Genomic DNA, 26,450 nt, shown 5'->3' with positions numbered 1-26,450 from the left:
ATATAACAATAGAATGCTCATTGAGTGAAGTCCTTATTACTGTAGCTAGAGACTGAACCTCCATTTCCATGTCCCATAAGTCTACAACCAAGGCTTCCAGGTATTACACCTGGGAGGAGAGTGTAACAAGTAATGGAAAACAACACACTCAAATGTCTTACATGAAATAAGTGTTAGCTGACACATGTGAGACTTTCAAAGTAAATGGCTTCAGCTAAAGAAATTAAAATTTGCACTTACTGCTGTATCCTTAATGTTAGGAATTGCTCATCTCCAGAGATTCACAGAAAGCACTAAGGAACTCATGGGAATTCTCTCATTCTTGTTTCCTGTGTAGGTTTGCATGGCTCGTATGGATCCGGAGTACTTTATGAAGATTGTGAAAAACAACGATCTGGTGAAGGCCAATGCGGCGTGCAGGCCAATTATCAGTGATGTACTGAAGATCATATATGATCTCGACGATAAAAGTCCACAATCTGACTTTGAAAGGCCACTGATCTGGCCGTCTGGTCGGGGTCTGGGCTGGTGCGCTTCTCGGCTGCTGCGGGGTCTGGGGTGGTCTTCTGGTCTCCTCGCCAGAGGACAAAAATGGGGTCCACATAGAGTATATATGGGGAGTGAGAGTATGTGTACAGCGTTCATTTCTGTGTATCTCTATGTTGGGTGAATGTGTAAATATTTGTTTATGTGTGCATGAGGGTGGGAACGTATGCTTGTATATGTGTATGCCTGTTTGTCTATACGCATGTGTCAGGTTGGGTCCTAGACTCCACCCGAAATAACATCTCGGGCTCTATTCCCCCCCGCCACACTCCCTGCCGGTGGATGGGGCCCCCGGCCGCTGGTGCGTTGGTGGTTCTCGATGTCCAGGGCTGGGTGCTCGGGTGGGTGCTGGCTCGCCCTTGGCGGTTGCCTGGCGGGATTTGGCCCTCCTGGCTCTGTCGGGCCCTTGCTGGGGGGTGGGGGGGCCCTTGGATCTCTGGGCCCAGGGCCTGGTCTGTTCTGGTGGGGCCAGCCGCCGGCGGAGCCTGCGGGCTCGCCGCCACAGCCCCCTGGGGCTCCTGCACGGTGGCTGCCGGATGGCCTCCCTCCGGAGCTCTCTTCTGCCATTTTCTGGGTGAGGGGCTGCTATTCTCCCTGCGGTGGTCCTCCGGGGTCTCTGGCTGTCTGGGGTCCGGGCCTCCTCCGTGTCTGCTTCATGTCCTGAGGGATGGGGCTGTGGCTCCCCACACACACTAAAAGAAAAAGAAAGGCCACTGATCCGCCCACTCCTGCCCGCTGACATCTTATTGGCCATTGGTGGCTGGAATTTCCGCAAAACCAATTGGATTGAAGCCTATGACACCCGGGCCGACCACTGGGTCGATGTAACGCAGGGGCAGGAGATGCTTGGCAGCGTGTACTTAAATGGCTTCGTGTATTGTTTTGGGGGTTTTGATGGCCACAATTTCACCAACACTGTACGCAGATTTGACCCCGTCGCACGGACATGGCAGCACATGGCCCCGATGCACTGGTGCCACTGAAATGTTAGCGTGGCCGTAATTAATGGTTCCATCTATGTAATGGGTGGCCATTTACGCTTCTCGCCTCTAATCATAATCGAGTGATATGACCAAGAAGCCAACGAGTGGACCATCATCCAGCCCATGCATGAGGAGCGACAGGATGCCAGTGCCACCACCCTGAATGGAAAGGTAGGTTAATAGGAGGGCGTCTGACTGTGGTTACCCTCATTTTCTCCTTGAAATTGATTATGTTACATACTCAGTAGCTCGCTTTGTCTTCAAATGCTTGATTTCAATCCATAATTGTTAATTCAGTAAACGTCAGTGTTTAGATAAAACATAAATGACCTTGCATTGTTGCTCTGCATTAGTGGCACATTGGGCAGTGCTGTGGTGTCCAGCTCTGTGTTTTTGCAATTTTGCCCACAGCCCAAGACTTGTGAGATACAATAACTGGTGTTAACATAGGAGCTTTCCCCAATTCCAGTCCTGGAGGGTCAGAATCCTAAACAATTTGCAGATTTCCCTATTCAAACAAACCTAGTGAACTTAATTAGCTGATTAAGCTGCGGTTCACAAGGGAAATGATCACAACTAACTGTAAATTCCCTACCAATGCCCATGTGCTTCCTGTGGTAGGTTCCAGGTTCACCACCACCCTGTACCGAATAAACTTTTATGGAAGATGGATGGATTAAACATCTATTAGCTAAATGTACATTTACGCTTTCTAGATCTCCATCTCCAATCATGTACAGCATAACACACATCACTTTTGAACCATTTTTCCTAGATATATATTTGTGGGGGTAGCAAGGGAGCTCAGACTAATTCCACTGCCGAGTGCTATGATCCACTCACGGGCGAATGGACCTTGATCACCCCAGTGAACACTCGCCGACGTGGCCTTGGAGTAGCGGCATATCAGGGAAAGATCTATGTGGTGAGTGATTCCTTTCTTGTACTCTGAAACAAAGGAGTCAAATCTCAAGATTTATCTGAGACTCATATTTTTTGTCACTGCTGCTGTGTCACAGATTGTAATGCGCTTAAATCAAACAAAAGAATTCAGTGGATAAAATCACCTGCTGGGAAGGCCCATCTCAATACACATACTGTATGCTCCCTGCATATCAGGGTTATAAACGAATATTCTTGGTAGTAAAGCTTAGATTTTTGATTACAGTTATATTCTGTAGTTCCATACATAATTGCTCTGGTTGTTGTTTTTTCCAGGGTCTGACTACAAGTATTATTTTTAGTGCTAATAAAAATAATAAAAAAAGCTATTTTTTTGATGGATGACAGTTTTCACTGAATTGTGCAGGTTTTCTGTTGCCCAAATCCCCTTTTTTCACTGCAGTTATGTTGACATGTATGTTGAACACAAATTAGTTATAAGCTTGTGTAGCTATATAGACAATGGGAGGTTCTGTGCAGCCTGCTATTATAGGGCGATAATTCCTTAAGAGTTCCTGACTTCGAGTAAGGCGATATTTACTTATCCGTTTGGTACCCGAGTGATCACTTACCATTGGTGTCTCCCAGGTGGGCGGTACCAACGGGGCTCATCCAATGTGGAGTATGGAGGTTTATGACCCTGCAACTAACCAATGGCACGCTGCGCCTCCCATGACAAAACCAAGAAGCTACTTCGGCATCGCAGTGTTGGACGGCTTGCTGTTTGCAATGGGCGTCTGATGGGTTCAGAGTCACTGCCAAGGTGGAATGCTATGATGCAGAGAAAGGCAGCTGGTACCGTGCGCAGGACATGATTACGCCCAAGAGGAACTTCAGCTGCTGCACAGTGCCCCCCCGCATCGTACAGTATGCTGCACCTCGCCCACCTGCCCCCATCTGCCTGCCTGGTGGGTAACCAGGTTACGCATCTGCCGGTGTGGCTAGCAGCACTGGACTTAATCAACAGAAACAGTGGACACTAACAAGAATCAGAAACATTCACCAAAATAAGGAAAATGCCTCTTGAATAATGGACTGAGGGAACAGAACTTGGACCTTACAGTGGAGTCAGAGCATAGAGGTTAAGGCACTAGAACAGCTATCAAAATGCAATTATGGCAAGACAATTGCTTTCCTTTGTTATCGGATGCTGTAGTGGTTTGCTCCTGTTGTGTAACATGCCACTTGTTTGCATGCATTTGTTAATTGCCTTGTTCTCTCCAACCATTTCTCTGTCTTAGAGCATCTGCCAAATGAATAATACACAGAGCACAACTATAGCAGAGCTCAGCTGGGACCTCCTGCATGCTTTTACAGCAAGCAATGAGTGTGCTCTTCTAGAACGGATTTAATATCTGGCTACGGTTGTTGGGGACATATGTGTTAGATATGTGAATTCATACAAATAAAGACCTTATATTTGTATTTTTATCACATGTGTTATCACATTAATTTTATGAGTAGTATCTTCATAGAATTTGTGCCGTGTGTGTGGTGTTCTCCATATTAATTCATATCTCAATTAAACATTATAACCAAGATGCAGCCAAAGCCCCAAAAATACATTCTGAATATCAGTCATTTAACAAAAACAATACAGAACAATGTTCTTCGACCTGATCCACAGGAACCCCCAGTCCGTCCACGTTTTTGCTCCTTGCCAGACAGCTGGTGCTGGGGTCCACAAGAAACACTGATAAAACATAATATATATGCAGACCGAATGTCTATGGCACCCCCTAAAGGAGCATCATATCCGTAAAGAACTGGCTTAGGTTTCATGCCACAGGACCCTCCTGAGCATGAAAGCCAGCTTCTGCTTCTGGTTCCAGCACTTAGCCAATCTACTGACCCTTCATCACCGATTTCGATTTTGGAGTTGGAAACATTCAGGTGGATCAGCTGACCTGCATGCATGCATCCAATCAGAAGCAGCAAATTTCCCTCCATTTTCCCCTTCACCTTCTTTTTCTCTTATCAGCTTACAGTTATATTTCCTGTTACTCATCTCAGTTGGTCCTAGTGAATTAATATTCTCTCATTTGTTAAGTGCTACTATTTATTGTCTTTCTGTGAGTTAAACTGAAGGTTACTTTCCCCTATAGACCGTCTCTTCCTCCTATCAGGCAATCATAGGCCAGTGGGACAGGAGGGAGAGTTCTACCCTTTTTCACTCAGGGTGACTGGAATTTTCCAAACAAACGGGCAGTTACAGAATCCCCCATTTGTTGCAGTCTCCAGAAATGAATGTTATATATGAACCATGTGGTACAGTCTGATTAGACAAAAGCATCCCACAGAGCTGTTTCTGATCTAAATGAACAAATTCTGAATTATGACTCTTGAGCTTTGTTGATTTTAGAGTTTTCTGCCATCTGGAGTAGAAAAAAAAACACATTTATCTCAGAATTCTGACTTATTAAGTCGAAATTCTGATTTTTTTTCCCTCACAATTCTTACTTTATTTCTCATTATTCTGAGTACTTCTCTAACAACCAGCAATTAGTCGGAGACATCACTTCTGCTCCAGCTTTAAGGGTTCAGTGAGATTTGCACACAGCAGCAGACAGGAGCGAAGGCTACAATGGCTGTATCTGCTCTGTCCAGGCATTTTATTATTTCCAATTGTGTGTGTGAATGGTAGCCTACATCGGAACTTGTAATTAATTATCCTGTAAATGTTAAGCTGGTTTGAAATGAAAATGGGCAATAGAACTTATCTCTTGCCTAATAAGTTGTGGTACAAGCATATCTAACGTTAATGCTTCGTGCATTAGACATATATAATATGATGTCTACCATTAATGTAATAACTGCCAATAATGTGCTAATTTTCCCCCTTAATGTAATAAAGGCTGATACAGTAATAACTTACCAATATCATATTTGAATCAAAAACGCATCACATTATTACATTATAGGCTTTATTACACAAAAAAACTGGAAAATTGTTATGTTATTAGCAGTTATATTAACAGTAGTTTACAGTACAGTTTACACAGCAGTGATTAGCTGATACAGACCCTAACAATCGTGACATCACACAATTTCTTTTGACTGCTTATGATGTTTTGCACACTACTGTACACACACGTACACACACACACACACATATATATATATATATATATATATATATATATATATATATATATATATATATATACACACACACATATTTATATGGTTGATTGCCCACAAAACTCAACTGTGATTAATCAGCCTGTTCTCCAGACCAAAGAACAGTGAAAGCCATTCTAAATTAACCTACAAGAAGCAATTCCTGAACACAAAGAAGAAGATGTGCTACATGTCTTTATGGGGACTCTGCATTCATGTCTATGGGCAAAACCCTAATCCCAACTATGAAAACGTTATCCTCTACCCAGCCCGAACCCACAGTCGTTGCTTTTGTAGTTCTCTCCTACCATTTATATTGTCACAATGAACTATAAGATGTACAAGTAAAAAGTTTGTATATAGTATAGCATGAAAAAGAATAAGAAGAAAACTCAGCCAGAGTGGAATTGTTTATATATATATAAATATATAAAACACTCGTGCGCTCTTGCGTTGTGTACACCAAAAATGACGGTTCCACCATACACTGCGCTAGGCTATATCGAGTGTGATGTTAGCTGCAAAAGACGCAAGCTGATCCCAACTTCACTTTGCTACACGTCCATTGTAAAAGCAGGGCCACAAATAAAACACCACCTACGTCTCTGTGCTCAATTCAAACGGAAAATGTCGCCAAATCCATTCGCCATTTCACTATGTGCTGGCTAGTCATGGCGCGAGCATTAGCGACGGACGCGAACAGCTTCAGCTTATCTTGCCACAATTCAGCTCGACTGTTTAAACTTCAGCCAAACACAACATTCTGTGTTAAGTGAGAATTCTAACGATAAATAATAATTACTTACATCGTTCAATGGGCGCCCTCGGAATATCTGTCCTACCGCTACTCCCATGCACTTCTAACTTAACTCGTCCATCTGTGTGGGGGTGCGCAAGAACGATGGGTGCCGCGAAGCTGCAGGAAAACAAACTTAAAAACCTGCACGGAAATATATTAAACGTGGAGGAGTTAGTCGGCAGAAGTGAGGAATTACAAAAAAAAAAAAAAAAAAAAACGATTTCTTAAGAAAAGATCATAAAACAGGAAAATGGTCAATAGCACATGGAGTGATATTGCACACTGTACCTTGATTGTAACATAACTGCTCTATAATATATAATCGATTATATGCAATAGTGTTCAGGATTTGGGTGAAGTGTACTGTACACAGCACAATAATCATTGTGATAATTCCACACTTGCTGCAATACGTTTTCATTACTGTATTGGGGATATAAGCGGTCCGATAAATACGTACGCCTTGTGCTAAATGTGGACCAAAACAGACGGACCGCCCAGCCCAATTTTCAAGGACTATTCTTGTTCCAAATAATTGCCACAACGGGCCGACCAGATTTAGCCCATAAAATAATGTCCTGTGGACATTTGTTGCTCAGTGGCTTATGTCTAAGGTGGAAACTAGGGAATAAGATACGAACTTTAACCTCGTTCCTGACAGACATGTGAAGGACCGTTTTTGTTTTTCATTTTTAGAAACGTAGCCGAGGAGAAAAAATATGAAAAAAAAAATTATTTATTTTTTTTTATTTCGGGAATTCGTGATTTGACTATTCTTACATAATACAAAACTTAAATTCTAAGATAAGCACGGTATACATTTTCCAAAAGTGATGTTAAAAACACTTGTTCTTCTTGTACAGCTGATTGTGCGTAGAATATATCCCCCCCCATCAATTTCGAGTCTCAAATATAGATTTAAAAATAAACGTTACGGTATCTTAGCAGAATGTGACGCAAAAGTGCGGTTTTTGCGTATTAGAACGTATGTACACGTCATTTCGAGTGGTATAAAAAGGAGAAAGAGACGAGACATCCACATTTTTGAATAATGATGGCACACGACATGGAGCGAGTACTGATGTCCCCGGCGTTTGAAGTGTTCAACAAGCTTCGGCTGGCAGGACAGCTTTGTGACGTGGTCCTCATCGCAGACGGTGTTAAATTCAACGCCCATAGAGTAATTCTGTGTGGCTGTAGCTCCTACTTCCAGTAAGTAGCTGTGACCCATATATGAAGATGCGAAAACAGCAAGGAGTCAGTTTTTATCTCTCGTTAGCAATGACTTCTCCTTGGCAATAAGGCTCTAGGATGACAGAAAGTTTATATTAATATACATTATATTAAATTATATTAATGTAGGTCAGTGCTGATCAGAAATATTTCTGATGAGTGTACCACCTTAACTTTTAACATATAATAATAATAATGATAACAATAATAATGGTATAAATATATAAAAAGGGGACCATGTCAAACAGGCAAAACAAAGTATTCCGGGGGACTTGCCCACCAGCCCAAGTAAAATATATTAAAGGGGGAGCTACTGTTGGAAAAATAAGAATTAAAGCCACCGGTCCCTAGTTCTTAGATGCCTATGTGATCATCTGTAGCAGGGGGACCTTATCTCTGCTTAATTTCCATTTGGGGGTCCCTGGTTCAGAAGATTTAGAAAACCCCTTATTTAACTTTGCCTGCAAAACCCATATTTATTAGATGAGTCACTTCTGGATTGTGTTTCAGGGCTCTGTTCGCCAGTGACTGGAGTGATTCAGGAAAGCGGGAGTACCAACTCCCAGGCATTTCCCCAGAAACATTGAGGCAGGTCATAGAGTACGCCTACACGTACTCTGTGGTCATCACAGCTGACAATGTGGAGAACCTCCTGGCAGCTGCTGATTATCTCAGTGTCTTGGGCATCGTGCAGCGCTGCTGTGATTTCCTGCATGAGCAGCTCTGCCTCAACAACTGCATTGGCCTTCTTAAAATCGCCGATGTCTACTGTGTAAACGAGCTGCACCAGTCTGCATTCAACTTCATCTTGAAAAACTTCAAGGAGGTTGCCATCAGCTCAAACGAGTTCCCAGAAATAAGTCTTGAACAACTTTATGACATCATAGAGCAGGATGAGCTTAATGTCAGAGAAGAGGATGTGGTGTTTGAGGCCATCCTCCGGTGGATCGAGCACGAGCCTGCCACCCGAGAGGCCCACATTTCAGTCCTATTGCCCAAGGTGAGTATAGTTATACTATGTTCTCATTGACTTGTGTATATAACAATAGAATGCTCATTGAGTGAAGTCCTTATTACTGTAGCTAGAGACTGAACCTCCATTTTCATGTCCCATGAGTCTACAACCAAGGCTTCCAGGTATTACACCTGGGAGGAGAGTGTAACAAATAATGGAAAACAAAACACTCAGATGTCTTACATTAAACAAGTGTTAGCTGACACATCTGAGACTTTCAAAGTAAATAGCTTCAGCTAAAGAAATTAAAATTTGCACTTACTGCTGTATCCTTAATGTTAGGAATTGCTCATCTCCAGAGATTCACAGAAAGCACTAAGGAACTCATGGGAATTCTCTCATTCTCTCATTGTTTCCTGTGTAGATTCGGATGGCTCGTATGGATTCGGAGTACTTCATGAAAATCGTCAAAGCCAACGATCTAGTGAAGGCCAATGCAGCGTGCAGGCCAATTATCACTGATGTACTGAAGATGATATATGATCTCGACAATGAAAGTCCACGATCTGACTTTGAAAGGCCACTGATTCGCCCGCGCCTACCCGCTGACATCTTATTGGCCATTGGTGGCTGGAATTTCCGCACAACAAATTGGATTGAAGCCTATGACACCCGGGCCGACCACTGGGTCGATATAACGCAGGGGCAGGAGACTCGCCAGTCCGGCCATGGCAGTGTGTGTTTAAATGGCTTCGTGTATTGTTTTGGGGGTTATGATGGCCATAATTTCACCGATGCTGTGCGCAGATTTGACCCTGTCGCACGGACATGGCAGCACATGGCCCCGATGCACTGGCGCCGCTGTAGTGTCAGTGTGGCCGTAAGTAACGGCTTCATCTACGTGATGGGTGGCCGTTTAGGCGTGTCGCCTCTGAATATCGTAGAGCGATATGACCCAAAAGCCAACGAGTGGACCATCATCCAGCCCATGAACGAGGAGCGACAGGATGCCAGTGCCACCACCCTGAATGGAAAGGTAGGTTAATAGGAGGGCGTCTGACTGTGGTTACCCTCATTTTCCCCTTGAAATTGATTATGTTACATACTCAGTAGCTCGCTTTGTCTTCAAATGGTTGATTTCAATCCATAATTGTTAATTCAGTAAACGTCAGTGTTTAGATAAAACATAAATGACCTTGCATTGTTGCTCTGCATTAGTGGCACATTGGGCAGTGCTGTGGTGTCCAGCTCTGTGTTTTTGCAATTTTGCCCACAGCCCAAGACTTGTGAGATACAATAACTGGTGTTAACGTAGGAGCTTTACCCAATTCCAGTCCTGGAGGGTCAGAATCCTAAACAATTTGCAGATTTCCCTATTCAAACAAACCTAGTGAACTTAATTAGCTGATTAAGCTGCGGTTCACAAGGGAAATGATCACAATTAACTGTAAATTCCCTACCAATGCCCATGTGCTTCCTGTGGTAGGTTCCAGGTTCACCACCACCCTGTACTGAATAGACTTTTATGGAAGATGGATGGATTAAACATCTATTAGCTAAATGTACATTTACGCTTTCTAGATCTCCATCTCCAATCATTTACAGCATAACACACATCACTTGTGAACCATCTTTCCTAGATATACATTTGTGGGGGTAGCAATGGAGCTCAGACCACTTCCACTGCGGAGTGCTATGATCCTCTCACGGGCGAATGGACCTTGATCGCTCCCATGCGCACTCGCCGACGTGGCCTTGGAGTAGCTGCATATCAGGGAAACATCTATGCGGTGAGTGATTCCTTTCTTGTACTCTGAAACAAAGGAGTCAAATCTCAAGATATATCTGAGACTCATATTTTTTGTCACTGCTGCTGTGTCACAGATTGTAATGCGCTTAAAACAAACAAAAGAATTCAGTGGATGAAATGACCTGCTGGGAAGGCCCATCTCAATACACATATGCTCCCTGCAAACGAATACGCTTAGTAAAGCTTAGATTTTTGATTACAGTTATATTCTGTAGTTCCAGACATAATTGCTCTGTTTGTTGTTTTTTTCAGTGTCTGACCACAAGTATTATTTTTAGTACTAATAAAAATAATAATAAAAGCAAAATATATGATCATAAGAAGTATTTTTTTGATGGTTGACAGTTTTCGCTGAATTGTACAGGTTTTCTGTTGCCCAAATTCCCTTTTTTCACTGCAGTTATGTTGACATGTATGTTGAACACAAATTAGTTATAAGCTTGTGTAGCTATATAGACAATGGGAGGTTCTGTGCAGCCTGCTATTATAGGGCGATAATTCCTTAAGAGTTCCTGACTTTGAGAAAGCTGATATTTACTTATCCGTTTGGTACCCGAGTGATCACTTACCATTGGTGTCTTGCAGGTGGGCGGTACCAACGGGGTTCATGCAGTGCGGAGTATGGAGGTTTATGACCCTGCAATTAACCAGTGGCACGCTGCGCCTCCCATGAGACAACAAAGAAGCTATTTCGGCATCGCAGTGGTGGACGGCTTGCTATTTGCGATGGGAGGCTCCGATGGGTTCGAAGTAACTGCAAAAGTGGAATGTTTCAATGCAGAGAAAGGCAGCTGGTGCCGTGCGCAGGACATGATTACGCCCAAGAGGAACTTCAGCTGCTGCACAGTGCCTGCGCACCCCCGCTTCGTACAGTATGCTGCACCTCGCCCACCTGCCCCCATCTACCTGCCTGGTAGGTAACCAGGTTATCATGTCTAACGTTAATGCTTCGTACATTAGACCTATATAATATGTGCCCTTGAGAGGTAAAGTGGGCTATCCCACAAAAACAAAGTTTTGAGAAAATGAGCTCCAAAGTTGAATTTTTAAAAAAATAATCAGTGTGCCTATACCCTACAATTGATAAATATCATAGTTAGCACAGATCTCAGTATATTTAAAAGATAGATAGACCCTCAATAATTAATATTGGACACTAAACTCATTTTTGACTGACATGTGGGATAGCCCACTTTACCTCTCAAGGGCACATATGATACCTACCGTTAATGTAATAACTGCCAATAATGTGCTAATTTTCCCCCTTAATGTAATAAAGGCTGATACAGTAATATCTTGCCAATACCATACTAACATATTTGAATCAAAAACGCACCACATTACTACATTATATACTTTATTACACAAAAAAACGGGAAAATTGTTATGTTATTAGCAGTTATATTAACAGTAATTTAGCTGCTACAGACAGCAGCTATTAGCTGCTATTAACAGCAGTGATTAGCTGCTACAAACCGTAACAATCGTGACATCACACAATTTCTTTTGACTGCTTATAATTTTTTGCACACTACTGTACACACACACACACACACACACACACACACACACATATATATGTACATATATATATGGTTGATTGCCCACAAAAATCAACTGTGATTAATCAGCCTGATCTCCAGACCAAAGAACTGTGAAAACCATTCTAACTTAACCTACAAGAAGCAATTCCTGAACACAAAGAAGAAGATGTGCTACGGCCCTGCTACACGCACACACACACACACACACACACATATAAGGTATCTGTATCTTTGTGGGGACTCTGTTTCCATACGGGAGTTCCAACCCGCAACACAATTAATCAGTGAGGAAATTCATAGTATTATCTCTTGTTATGTTATTTTTTTAAATTATTTATAATGTATTTAAAAGCCTATGGCAAACAGTAAGTTAATGAATTGAAATTACAGGTAACCACGTGCTCAACAAGTGGCTGGCAGGGAACAAGGGAAACGCTACAGACTGACAACAGGGGAGGACAAGAAAGACTGACAACACGTGGGACGAGATGACCAATGACACCTACTGGCCAAACATGGAAGGGACACAGAATGGGACAGTTAAATAACATTGGGATTCCCTGAAGGGTTTGGCATTCCCTGAAGGGTTTGGCATTCCCTGAAGCCAAGCTGTTAATTATTGTACTCCACGCCACCTCTGGTGATTGAATTGCAATGTAATGATTATGTTGTTCTATAATCTTATTGAATAAGTGTTATAAGTTGTTAGAAGTTATTTTTGTATTCTTTTATACTTCATTTTTAACAGTGTGATTTTTGACCTGACAGCTTTGTTTGGCAGTAAAAAGCTTTAAGGGGGCAGTTTAATGGCTCTATACACAGCAATGTGTATAATGGCCAAAGTGTTCTTATTGAATATGCTTAAATTATTTTTGTATACATTTACATTTTTATTTTACAGACTTTATGTAAAGGCAACCAGTGCTTAAAAGTTTAACGTTTAAATAAATGTCTTATTTGGAGAACAATGGGTGGAAAAAATGTTATTTGTTGTCTGAAAACCAAAATAATTTTGAGAGCTTTGTACGATTTGTTAGCAGAATTACCTTATAGACCTGATACACTTTTGAATGCAATATAATTCTCCATGGCAGTAACCCAGCTGACTGGTGGAGCAAGTTCATTTTGTCTCTGCAAGACCTCAAAGTGAATTTGAAGATCATTGTCTCCACAAAGACTATGAAGATTTTCAGGAGATACATGTAATCCACAGTTTCTTCCATTAAACCTAGAGTGCAATCCAACAAAATGTTTCAATAACAAAATTTACATTTCAAAAAGTGGCTTCTGGTTTGTTAGATGGGCAGTGTGCATTCATTAACTACTTGTAGTCATCTAGTTCTTTTTGTAGGACACCCAAAAAGCTGAATACTGTAGCAGCAAACATTTCTGTTGGTAACAGCCATTAAAGAGATTCCTCCGTCCAGAATTGCCCCCTAGTGGTGGAATAATATTGCAACGTAAATAATGGAGATTTCACTTCACTGTATTTTACAGCTAACGAAAATTTAATGTGTGTGTATACATTTTTTGTTTCATACATTTAAATTTGTATATACATTTTTTATATAATAAACATTATAGTTGTTTAAAAGGCGGAAACTTCAATGTACACGAAGTCACCAATAAATTACATCTATTTATCCAACATGTTATATAATATACATACTGTGTTTGAAAACTTTGAAAAGCTTTACGATTTCAGGACAGATCAGCCACTCTATTAGGAACATTACGCTTTTTCGTTGCGGGTGTTAGCTTTGCTGCTGCTATTAATACTAATAATACATTAGCACAAAAAAAGGCTGCATACGCCAAACTACGTCTTGCTTGTAGGTTAAAGACCTTTGACGTTCATTGCCGTGGGAAACTGTGGTTCTAGTGCTAAACCACTACCGAAAAGACTACAAAAGCTGTGTCGGTTAAAATAGAAGCGCCTGTCACGCCCTGCTCGTCCGATCCTCGTGTGTGCCACGCCCCCCTGATTATCCACGTGTGCTTTCCCGATCGTGCCCAGCTGTGTCTGATTATGTTCAACCAGTCCTGTCTTTTTAAGTCCACGTCTTGCCTGATGCCTTTGTCTGTCATTGATGTTGTCAATGCCTGTGTTCCGTCCTGCCCGTACCTATTTTAATAAACCCCTAGTCTACCCCAAATTCTGCCTCCTGCCTGTTCCTGATCGCTCTCGCTGCCTGAGCGATCTCCTGTCCGGCACGTGGTGTGACAGCGCCCCGTCATATTTTAAATAACTTTCTGTGTTGGCTATCGGTTCGGGTCTGTATGGGACAGCTTCTGGATCCGGACCTGGACCGTGGTCCGCCTGTTACCTCTGGTCTAAGTTATTCACTGGCAAATCAGGGTGCGCTTTTCTCAAGAATATTAATTTATCTTCCCAAACCACCCAGCAAAACGCAAATTCGCCACCGGGATGTCCAATGAGCTCCGTACAGGCCGTTTGGAATGGTGGGCATCGTTGGTAGGTTGGTTCTTACTTGAATGTGTATTATTTACAATTGAGATAGTACTTAGTTATTGTCGGTTATTGGGTGTATAATGCTACGTAAGTGGTGATGAGTAAGTTGAATATTATTTGCTGTAAATTAGAAGTAAAAATTCTGAAGTTAAAAGGCTTTGGACCATTAAAATACATTGGATACATGGAAATAATTTACATTAGACATTCAGTTGAAACCTGTAAGAGGAATTATTTTTTATATTGGAAATGAATATGCTTACCTGTACCTTTGAGAAAGAAAATGAGATCAGCTATAAAACAAAAAAATCAATTAAAGAAAATGCCAGAACATCTAACACATTTCCCTGCACCCGGTTTTCTATCGCTCTATCCCGCCTGACAGCGATAACAACACTATTTGAATTTAAATCAGCAAATACTTAAAAGCCATTGATTGGATCATTATTACGGCTCAGCTGCGTTATGCAGCACTAAAGTGAAGTCAGCTGAGTACCTGAATCTCCTGAATGGCCAGGTTATCCCATCAATGGAGTTTTCCTTCCCTAATGGGATTGGCGTATTCCAGGACGAGAATGCCAAGATTCATCGGGCTCAAACTGTCAGAGCGGTTCAGGGAGCACGAGGAATCATTTCCACATATGAATTGGCTACGACACAGTCTTGACCTTAACCGTATTGGAAGTCTTTGAGTACTTAAGAAGACATTACGGAGTGGTTTAACTCATGTACAGTATTTTACAAGAATGAAGAACATATATCACTAATGACACATACATTTAATATAGTTTGCACATGAGTGTTAATATGCGTTATATATTGATATATAAAGCTTGCAGTATATGACTTTGGTAAAAAAGCCAATTTGTCACCCTGTGCTGTGACTGTTCAAGGGCAATTCTAAGGGAAGTTTAAGCTAAAATACAACTGCGAAACAAAGAAGTAATGATTTGAATTGTGTTGCGATAAACACTGATATTGTTTTGTATGAAAAAATAAATCATGAAATATTTTGTCATATTACCCAGCCCTACCCCTGTCAACTCGCTTCAAAAAATTCAAACCATCCCTGTTTTATAACCGGCTGTCTGCCTTTAAAAATCTCCTCAAGGCAGTAAAACGTTTTTTTTTTTTTTTTTCCCAACCTTAATATTCCATTATCTGATTTATAAATTGTGTTTATAAACTTTAGTCACAGCCTGATTGCTTGCTGATTGCATGATTTAATCGGAGTATTATGGATATTGTATTGTATTTCCTGCTGTCTCTTGTGAATGTGATTATTTTGTTTTTGTTCTGTTCCACAGACGCTGTTGTACATCAAGGGGCCCAGGTGTCGGCTATAAGAAAAAAATCAACACAGGAATTTGTGAGTTGAGGCACCAGGTGAAGCGAATAAGGAACATGGAAAAACAGGAGCAAGTTAAACAGGATAACAGACTGATATTCATTTCTCTTTTCCTTCATCAGTTCCGCACCTTGTTTTAATAAGTGAAGACGTAAGACGGCCTGTTAAACAGGATAGCAGGCGGTTCTTTTGGGTCTTTTATTTTTCTTTCCTTGCTCCGGACCCTCTGCTCACGTTGAAAGTTTGACGGCTGAAGGCCAAATAAGTAATAAGTTTGACAACGTGCTTTTTATATACTTTATTTTATAACCATTACACATAGACGAAAAATTATTTTGTATGTATCAAAAAAGAATTAGAGACGTTTCTTGACTGAATACCCATTAGTCTGTGGCCTGCACCTGGCTGGTATGTTGTAAATAAATGTTATTATAGTCTTTATAATTGTGTACATTAATTGCACATACACGTTACTATTTAAATGTGAATATTGGTAGTACATAGAAATCACGCACACATACAGTCATGAAAAAGAAAGTACAGAACCATGGTTTTACGCATCAGAACATGTATAGGATTTTGTCTCTGCGTCTACCCCATCTTGCTCTTCATAGCTTTGGGGGGGTCACAGCACAGGGTCACCCATTGTGTGGCACCCCTGGAGCTGGGGGTTAAGGGCCTTGCTCACAGTCCCACAGACATGTGACTGTTCTGCCAAAGCCAGGCTCAAACTAGTGGACCAGGTAATCCATGTCAGGAAGGACACTTCAAGCTACTCCAGGTTTTACAAACTACGTTAAAACTGAAAGGCACCTGTGCTTGGCTAAACAGCTCATGTCTTCTTGTACTTTGACTGCTTTGATTGAAAAACTCATCCAGCTGTTAGACATTAACATTAGTGGCATATGCATGATTATAGGAGACTGACCAATCAGCACGCAGCAAGAACTCCGCACTTAACTGAGATCCAGGCTCTTTTAATTAAAATGGTATTTTAAAAATCCTGTCATAGTTCAATGTGTCCTCCCTGACATGGATTATCGGATCACCCTAACAAAGACAGACTCTGCTATTCCGAAAGGCTAAATGAGACATCTCTGTGGCTAATGTTGATTCTCCAGGAACTATATGATGATTCGTGACGACAGCCAATAAGATTTGCTGGGATAAATGTGATGTACATGAGTATGCATCAATAAAAAGGTCCAATCTTGGATTATTTGCCTGTATAACTGATGTTTAATGTATGACCCTGTCTGTAATAATGTTACAATACAGTAAAAATGAAGTAATTCTGGACAAATAATAATGCTTAATCCCAGCAGTTGCATTAGCTTACAATGATGCTCCAAACAGTGTAATTTAAAAAATAATGGCTTTACTTATCGAAAATACCTCTTATGCATGATTATTAAACAGGCTTTTCTACAGGCCTGCCAGCAGGTGGCACCCTGGATTGTTCAGACAGTTGCGGTATTTATACAAAATATCACGTATATTAAATCACAGGGACACGGAAAGAAAAACAGCAGAAGCTGGTAAAAGGTGTATACTGTAAGTATGACAGAGAGTTTGGGCATGAACCCATAACCTGATGGATTTTCCTTCAAGGTCTGCTATTTTACACCTTTGTGATTTACTGTTAAACTGTTTGACTTTTTAACAGAAATGGCATCTGCTCAATAAAAAACAGCATGTTTCCTTATATATTGAAGGCATGTAGGACTGTAAACAGGGTTTTTTTTTAAAAAAATCTAATAACTGGAAATGAATTTCAGCTGTTTTTCATCATTTCTCAGACAGATAATCATTGTGATGTGAGCTGCGGAGCTAAGGGGGAAATAATTTCAGGTTCCCAGTAAGCGGAGAGGCATCACACGCTGGATTTCAGGTTCCCAGTAAGGAGAGAGGCATCACACACTGGATTTCAGGTTCCCAGTAAGCAGAGAGGCATCACACACTGGATTTCAGGTACCCAGTAAGGAGAGAGGCATCACATGCTGGATTTCAGGTTCCCAGTAAGGAGAGAGGCATCACACACTGGATTTCAGGTTCCCAGTAAGCAGAGAGGCATCACACACTGGATTTCAGGTTCCCAGTAAGGAGAGAGGCATAATAAACTGGATTTCCAGTTACTTCACACTAAGTCTAATTGCAACTCTTCAGATCACACCACTTATCTGTTCTGTCTTCCTTGGGCGCTGACATGGCGGCCATATCCTACAAACTCCTTTCAAAAGACATCTATATGCTAACTGCTTCTCCTGAAAACTTCTAATTTGCCATTAGACAGGTATTCAATAACTAGCATTGACTGATCTTTTCTTGGCCCTGATACATATTCAGACTTTTGATACAACCAGTCATATTTTCCCATAGTTAAGTACAGAAATACAGCAGTATCGCTATACAGTAAATAAATTAAAGTAACCATCATGTAATTTAAGAAACTGAATAATAAAAACTATTATTTTTACTTTAATTAAATCTCCAGATTTCGATAATTCCACAATTTCATAAAACAAATTGTCATCAGTATTAGGAATGCAACTCGACGGAGATGTATGAATGATGAGCCAAAGAGATGCAAATGATTTCTTACTGGTTCAGACGGCGCATCTGACAGGCCGATGACAGAGATGTGATGTCTATGAAAGAAGGTGGACATTTTCGTAAAGACTGCTAAGAGTAACAAGCAAATGATTAATAACTGGTGTAACCTGTGACAAGCAGGAGATGAGCAGATCGATGATATCATGACAAAGCAAATTATTTCTCACTCAGAAGAGAATGACAAGCCAAGACAGAGTAACTGCAGGGAATTCTCTACATGAGAAAAGGGCGAGTTTCTATTGAGCTCCAGGATATGATCAGCTGGCTTTAGTGCTGAAGTAATGCCTGGTTCCCAGTCCTACTAGACGATTAATGATGTCCTGCTACCTGCTGATGACATTTTACTGGGTTTTCACATTTTCCTAGAGGGGTCTTGCTAATCCAAAGCACTAAACCGAAAACCAGTGGGTGATATTAGACGTCATACCTGTGCCACTGCAGGGATACATGTGGAATACTGTAGTGGTTTAGCTGAATTGGTGTTTTAAAATTCTCCATTTCACATTTGTACTTTTAATGGTATTTGGTCGTTTTTATGTCTTGTGTCCATGTCTCAATATGTCAATGGGTGGATTTGTATACCCCTGAAAAACACCCCACCCTACGTCTCAGACCCCAAACTTCACTCTTACCTCTGTAAGTGCATGTGTTTTAAAAAGCAGAGCATCGTGGGATACGTGATGACAGACATAGCCCAATGTACTTTTTCTCGTGCACTTTTCAAATAAAGCTTGATTTCAGCCCGTGTTTCATGCTTCTTGTAATATATTTGTACGTCTGTAAATGCGCTCAGGAATTTACATTAGCAGCGGAAAGTGGCCGAGAAGGTGAAAGCTGTCGCTTCTGTACTTTTCTCGGCGTCTGACCTTTTCGCGACGTGAAACGTTTGAAAAAGGTCAGCTATGCACAGAGCAAAGTTTGCATATTAATTGCATATTGAAAGAAGGCGTCCCGTTCATTCGCAGCTCGTAATTACCCAAGCGTAAAGTTTAATTAATAATTCTGTAACTTGTAATGCTTTATAATGTTGAAATAGTTTTATGAGGATATACCATTTGGGTCCCACATGGGACACACACATCTTTAGGTTATGCCAGGCCTGGGCAGTCTTACCCAGAAAGGGCCACTGTGACTGATTGGCTGAAGAGTCCTGCGTTTGAACAGACCTAAAGGTCATCCCAAAAACTTGCATTCACACCGGCCCTTTTCTTGTGTCGCTCTCTTCTCTACACTTCAATTTGCCAACTGAATATTTTCCTTTTTTTAAAATGATCCTAAATAATAAATTCATTTGTTCAAGCTTAAATTAGAAGACACGACCGTAAGCAACAATATACATTTTCATAACCGAATATATATATTTAGGCTACTCCTGAACCTTTGTACAGTACATTCTTATTGCTTTATTTTAAAAATTGCTTTTATTTTCTCACAGTTTATAAATGACCAAATGCACGTGTGTGAAGTGAGAAATCGATGATTTTAGAAATGATGTGTGCGGGGGTTCGGGCTCTCTACAGATTGGGCTTAGCGTTTGAGGAAGAGAAGGATTGTCCGAGTGGATCTGAAGTAATTTCCAGGACTGTGTTTGTGCAGTGTGCTGTGCATGATGCAGGGGCCTTTCTGTCAAACATCACTGAGATGTAAGTAATTGAGCAGTTAGATGTCACCAGAGCACCCCCTCAGTCTGTAAATGGGTTTGCTCATCATGGCCTGTGACCAATAAAGAGACTTTTCTTCACGGTGGACAGAAAACGTCGCAGGCATTTCGACACTCTGTTATGCAACTACATATCTTCAATATTTATATAGGATAATGATCCCTGTTGAGAAATTGTCTTTTCGCCTACGTGGTCTTGCTCTCCGTGAGACACGCAGAGACAGGTGAGAGCGAGCTTGAGAGTGACGCCGCATGATCAGCCATGACATAGCACCCCTGGAGCTGGGGGTTAAGGGTTTTGCTCAAAGGCCTAAAACATCGTCACACTGCCAAACACTGGATTTGAACCGGCGACTTTACGATCATGGGCCCAGAGCCCTAACGTGTGGAGCCACACACAACGTCACCATTTTCATATTTAGTTCGTCTTGTTATTCCAAAGAAGCACCAAAGCAAGCAGATGTTTGAAGGGTTTCACATGCAAGCTTGTTATGGCAGAATTCCCTCTCAGACGACACCCTTGTTGTTAACATTTAATTAATTTTCTGTTTAAATTAAACCTGCCCCATAGCTCACATTAAGGACGGAGGACATAGGGGAGCGGCATGGATAAGCAGAGTGGGGGGGGGGGGGCATTATGGGGTGTTCTATATTTAATTACAGATGGTTTTGCTGCAGTACCTGCAGTAATACTCTAACCTGGTAAATGCACTCAATTGAATATAGCGATAATACTCCAACCTCATAAAAGCATAGAAAACTTTACTGGCCAGAATAATAATACTCCAACCTCATAAATATGCAGTACACTTTACTGGACAGGTGAATAATACTCCAAATTCACAAATGCAGTGCGGTGCAGTACACTGTTGCCTCACACCTCTGGGACCAGGGTTCGAGTCTCCGCCATGGCTCCACGTGTGTGGAGTTGGCATGTTCTCCCCGTGTCATCGTGGGGTTTCCTTTGGGTACTCCAGTATCTCCCCACAGTCCAAAGACATGCTGAGGTTAATTGGAGTTACCAGATTGTCTGTAGGTATAAATACTCTGTGAGTGTGCCCTGCGATGGGTTGGGACCCCATCCTGGGTTATTTCCTGCCTTTTGCCCATTCCCTCCAGGATAGGCTCCAGACCCCCTGTAACCCTGAATGTGATAAGTAGTTACACAAAATGGATGGATTATTTCATATATTTATACTTTAGTTAGCCATATTTTCAGTTTCGGCAACTTCTACTGTTTATTTAGGACTTATTCCACAAATATATACTGTATCTCTGCAGTTCATAGTTAAGTCCTTTGATGTTTTGTGAGTGCCTTTGTTTTCTTTTGTGCCATCTAATCCAGTTACACGTTTAACTTCCCTGACTGGATGGCACAAGCAAGAATTCCTATGTACTGATGTCTAAAGGGCAAGTGAAAAATATTCATTACCAAGGTTGCAGTTTAAGTTTTGGAAGGAATGTGGGCTACCAGTCACAAAACTGAAAGGAAATGATTGTCACACACATATTTATCCCAATTATTGCATGAGAATAACTGTTAAATTATGCATTTATTAACTGTTAAATTAACTGTTAAATAGGCATAACGTTAAGACAGGCATATAAATCCACTACACATCATCATCCTTCAGTTTCAAACATGCTAAATTCAACGATCATCTGATTAAAAACATTTCATATCTCTCTTTTTATCAAAGACAAGCTTCTGTTTTATGGTTAATATGCTGATTATGATCTGTTACGATCCATGCCGACGGCCCCTTACTTTAAATGTTGCCGCAGCAGGGAATTGTGGGATGGCAGTTCTGTAAAGGATGGTCCCTATGCTAAAGGCGGTAAGAAAGGAAGCATTGAAGCACCTTTTAGAGAATTTCAACAGCTCTTGTTTTGGCTGCCTGTCAGGATCAGCACTCTTCCATCCCAGCCCTTCATGTCTCTTCCTTGCTTGGCCAGCAGGTGGTGCTGCAGGTGACTCTCTGGTTCCCTCCTCTGTCTTTGCGCTTTTTCCTAATGTATTGCCCAGGTTCCCTGCGCTTTCATTCATTGGTTATTTATGTATTATTCTCACCTGTCCTGCGTCGCGTCTTGTTAGCCTTGTGTGTATTTAAGTTCCTGCTCTGTTTTCCAGTCAGTCGCTGTATGTGGATCTGTGAATGTAGCTGGGTGTCGTCGCTCTGTTTCTAGGTTCGGCTCCCTGGGTTACCTGGTTCCCAGTCTTCCCTTGTTCCTTAGTTGTGCTTAATTTCTTTGTCTATAATGAATTCAGTGTTTTTCCCCGCATGTTTTTTGACTCCTCGTGGTCCTTTTGTTTTATACTTTCCCCCCGTTTGTTCAGTTTCTTCAATAAACTCCTTTTTGTCTTGGAGCCACTAGTGGACAGTCACCTTTTTCCCTCCTGCACCGTTACAGCTGCCACTTAGACGCTTCTAGCTCATCTCACTCAGAAACCTTCCTATGCAAAATAAAGACTATTCAACCACAGCTTAAGTTCCTAAAGTGTGTCAGTGATATCCATCCAACGTTAATGCACCATTATCAAGTCATGTCACATTCCGATGGATTTTAAGCTATCAGGAGAGCTTACCTCTTACGCAGATACCCTTCATCCTTGAGATTATAGCTTTAAATCCTTCAGACAGCTGCAGAACTTCTGTGTATAGAGAGTGTTCCATGACAGGAATTATATAAATTAATATTGCTGATGCTAACAGTCTTTTCCAAGCCCCTCATACGAGCAATGATGTTGATAGATAAGATCGATGTATCGTCCTTTGTGTACATGTATCTGGGCTTTATGGTTATTTTCAAGATCCGGCGATAAACGCCAACGAAAATACACAACGGCTGGTCAAAATGGATTTTTTAAATAAACATTGGCATCCAAATTGGCATTTGACCTGAAATATTAATGAAATATTGGTCAAATTAAATCAACACAATAGCCAAGCAACGCAATAGACAAATGTGCATTGTCGGGCGAAGATCCGGTAGATACAGGTAGATGTAGCGATACAAGTTGTGGTGGGCGGGGAGAGCACTGTACGTTGTAACGGTGGTTAGTTTTCGTATTTTCTCTAGAAATTTGTATGTTGTATCGAAGTTTACGCTGTAAGGGTGTACGCTGTAAACAATGGCTGCTATTAGAATAATACATAGACTAAAAACGGGAATTAGAAACCTGTACGTTGAAAAGGTGAAAACGTTGTATCCGGGGTACGTAGTAACGAGGTTCGACTGTATGTGTTTCTCACAGGCTTTTCCAGAATGGGTTTGGTGTCCTTCTCTGCCATCCTGTATCTCGAGCCTCTGTGGGGCGCTGTCTCCCTGCTCAGAAAGGGCCCATCGTTATTATCTTCATAGAAGGAACAAAACATGCTTGTATTGCCTTAGCAACCAGCTGAATAGATGTTTGTAGTGAGTGAATCCCTATGTGATACTAAGATGCTAATATAATGGCATAGGGGGGGAAAAAATCATTCGAAATTAAAATATTAAGAAATTATCACTGACCTTTGTGTGTCAAATTGAAAGAACCGGAGAACAATTTTATTGCTAGAGCCCTCGTCAACAAAAACACAGAAAGCCTTCTAGATGTCTTCTATGAGTTTAGAGTAGCACACATTAAAGCATTTCAGTTTGTTTGGATATGATGCAACCAAATATATACTTTCTGCCTATGAGTGTAGGATTAGGTCAAGGTGACACTGTCACATGACCGCATGACACGGACCATTCCGAGTAGAGGGTTTTATTCAGAGATAGGGGCATTATCAATACTTAAGGAAACACCCACAGACTTGTATTTCAGCCTGGGGGAGGGGGGCGGACCCACCACAGGGTCCCCCCAGGGAAGGCACTAGATTGGTGTCAGCAGTTGATTACAGAGCTGCTTGGGGATGTTAAGGCCAGTGGTGTGTTTCTTTGTTAGGTCATTCTTGGTGGCACAATCAGAGACCCCTGTGAGGGTGCCTGATGCTGCTGTGCAGGTAGGGGGCAGTAGTGCAACTTTGGGCTTCCTGTTAAGAGGCAGTTTCCTGTTAGGATCACTGTAGTATGAGGTAGTGGCATGGTTGGTTAATTCGGGGCCCAACTTAAAAATGACCAGCCCCCCCCCCCCGATTTCTCAAAAACTAAATAAATAGATAGTAAGTAGAGTCAGGAGCTCATAGCTAAGTAGCTGGTTAACAGAACTTAAGAAAAATGTTTATTTAATATTTAGTGTAGTGACTGTTTGTGGCCAGCAGGGGGTTCGGCTACTGTTAAGCCTTTATATGCTGTAGTAATGAAAGGAGAAAAATGCTGTAATTCCACATCTGACGAGTAATGAATGGCTTCTCACAGGGCAGATTTTTAAATGAGGTTCATGTCCTTGATTAACTCCTGTGAATTTCCACTGTTTGTCCTGAGGGAACAACATCAATAGTCCATTACAACAGTATAGCTGCAGCATACACCTACACAATGTCAAACTAAGTTAAAATAGCCTATTTTAATAATGAAACACTGTGTACATTGTGATATCAGTTCAGTTACATTCTTCTGGCTTTTATTCTAGCTGGAGTAAGATAGCACTCCACTTCCTGTCCAGAAACAGGACAGGATATGGAATACCGGTAATGGACTCCACACCTCTCTAAGACATGGGGCTTCGCTTATGATGGGGGGGGGTCATTAAATCCTCATTAGTGTAACCCCTCCCCCTTCAGTGCTCCAGAGGCCCAGTGCTCCAAGTTTATTGAAGAAGGAGGCAGTAATTTCTGAATGTGGCCCGTGGTAGAGCTGCCACCGATGGCCGTATGGACAGTGCGTTCTCTGACCCCATAATAGGCTTATGAAAGCCATTATATAGCCTTGACCACCTGCTTGGCAGTAAACATAACGGAGACAGATAGAGATTTAGGAGTCGTGATGGGGCCACCTCTTCTTTTCTATCCAGACCTGCCTACCTGCCTCTCGTCAGACCAGTCAGGATTTATGTCAACCCCATGCACTGACCAGTCATGTTCCATTTTAAAGGCTTCCATAGGTACCGTACCCCAACTGACCATCACCTCCAAATTCCTTCCATTGTGGTCTGCCTGTGTGGTGAGGCTCCTTCCAGGACTAACCCAGTCCTCAAAGCGGAGAAGAGAGTCAATGCAGATTTGCGAAGAACCAAATTCCCATCAGACTCAGTCCCAGTGACATAAGCTGCTTTCTGCCAAGGTATTTCTCTTAAAATGTTTTGAAACTGAAAGTTGAAATTGTGATAAGAGCCAGAGCATTACTCTCAACAAAAAACTAGCACAAACAAAAATTCTGAAAAAGTGTCAGAGTTAATGAAAAATAAAACACTTTACAGTCAATCTGAATAGTACTCTTCATAACTAAATGCTTGTGTAAAAGTAGTGCTGTACGCTAGACCATGATATGGGAGATATACATTCTGAACAAATTACTAGTACAGGAAATGGTAACAATAACAACAGTGCAATAAACTCAATAAAGTCAATTTTGACCATCACATTTCTTAAGCACCGAACTAAAACAGCATTGGAGAAAAATGTCAAATACAGCTGATCAAATAAAGTTTATGGTCAAAAGAAAGTTACTGTAACACATGCATTTAAATATATATAGGGCCCAGTGGAGCTCAGCTCCGCCTCCTTATGACCAAACTGCACCATGATGGAGCCCAGCTCCGCCTCCTTATGACCAAACTGCACCTTGATGGAGTACGGCTCCTCTTATTTCAGTGTTAAGCATTTCCGAATGTCCCAAAATTAATGAAAGATTCAAAATGAACAGTTTAATAAAAGGTCAATTTTGCAGTAAAGGTCATGTTTTTCCACCAGCTTTAATGTTTTGTTTCATTACTTGCTCTGATTTCTCTAGTGGATGAGATATTCCTACATTATGCTTTGATTTCTGTTCCATGTTTTTGTATTTTGACTCATTTCGCTTGCCGTACTACTGCCAATCTTCCCTTACTAGCTAGACTTTTCCAGACATAAGGTGTTTAAGAAGCAATCTGTGAATCACTTTATATTTTAATACATTGTTGATTGGACATTGTGAATAAATAAGCAAGAATATTAAAGACGGTATTAAGGCATTTTGATGCATTTTTATTCTGTACCCGTTGTCCAGTCCCCTGCACCCTGCTGAATGCCCTGTGCCCTGCTCTATACTCTGTGCCCTGTGCCCTGTCCCCTGCCCTATACTCTGTGCCCTGTGCCCTGTCCCCTGCCCTATACTCTGTGCCCTGTGCCCTGTTCTGTACCCGTTGTCCGGTCCCCTGCACCCTGCCGTATGCCCTGTGCCCTGTCCCTTGCCCTATACTCTGTGCCCTGTGCCCTGTTCTGTACCCGTTGTCCGGTCCTCTGCACCCTGCCGTATACCCTGTGCCCTGTCTCCTGCCCTATACTCTGTGCCCTGTTCT

General features: G+C 41.6%; 2 protein-coding genes across 4 annotated transcripts; both read left to right on the top strand.

Annotated features, from left to right (window-relative positions):
• The first annotated feature begins 1,491 nt into the window (after positions 1-1,491).
• LOC125722715 (kelch-like protein 10) lies at positions 1,492-3,813 on the top strand. Its single transcript, XM_048998936.1, has 3 exons — positions 1,492-1,700; positions 2,305-2,454; positions 3,060-3,813. The coding sequence occupies exons 1-3, from the start codon at positions 1,653-1,655 to the stop codon at positions 3,210-3,212; spliced, it is 351 nt and encodes a 116-aa protein (XP_048854893.1). The 5' UTR covers positions 1,492-1,652; the 3' UTR covers positions 3,213-3,813.
• A 3,578-nt stretch (positions 3,814-7,391) lies between these two features.
• Positions 7,392-12,900, top strand: LOC125722689 (kelch-like protein 10). Of its 3 annotated transcripts, none has more exons than XR_007386511.1 (6): positions 7,392-7,602; positions 8,134-8,623; positions 9,003-9,614; positions 10,219-10,368; positions 11,170-11,301; positions 12,323-12,900. XR_007386511.1 is itself a non-coding variant. In XM_048998889.1 (6 exons), the coding sequence occupies exons 1-6, from the start codon at positions 7,442-7,444 to the stop codon at positions 12,376-12,378; spliced, it is 1,797 nt and encodes a 598-aa protein (XP_048854846.1). In that variant the 5' UTR covers positions 7,392-7,441; the 3' UTR covers positions 12,379-12,900. The 3 variants fall into 3 exon arrangements, 2 of the variants coding, with proteins under 2 accessions (XP_048854846.1, XP_048854847.1); XM_048998889.1 differs by having other exon boundaries at positions 10,974-11,301; XM_048998890.1 differs by lacking the exons at positions 11,170-11,301; positions 12,323-12,900 and adding an exon at positions 10,463-10,633.
• The last annotated feature ends 13,550 nt before the right edge of the window (positions 12,901-26,450 follow it).

The sequence above is a fragment of the Brienomyrus brachyistius genome, unplaced genomic scaffold (assembly GCF_023856365.1).
Source record: "Brienomyrus brachyistius isolate T26 unplaced genomic scaffold, BBRACH_0.4 scaffold41, whole genome shotgun sequence".
NCBI classification, from domain to species: domain Eukaryota; kingdom Metazoa; phylum Chordata; class Actinopteri; order Osteoglossiformes; family Mormyridae; genus Brienomyrus; species Brienomyrus brachyistius.
This window is presented reverse-complemented; position numbering and strand designations above follow the sequence as displayed.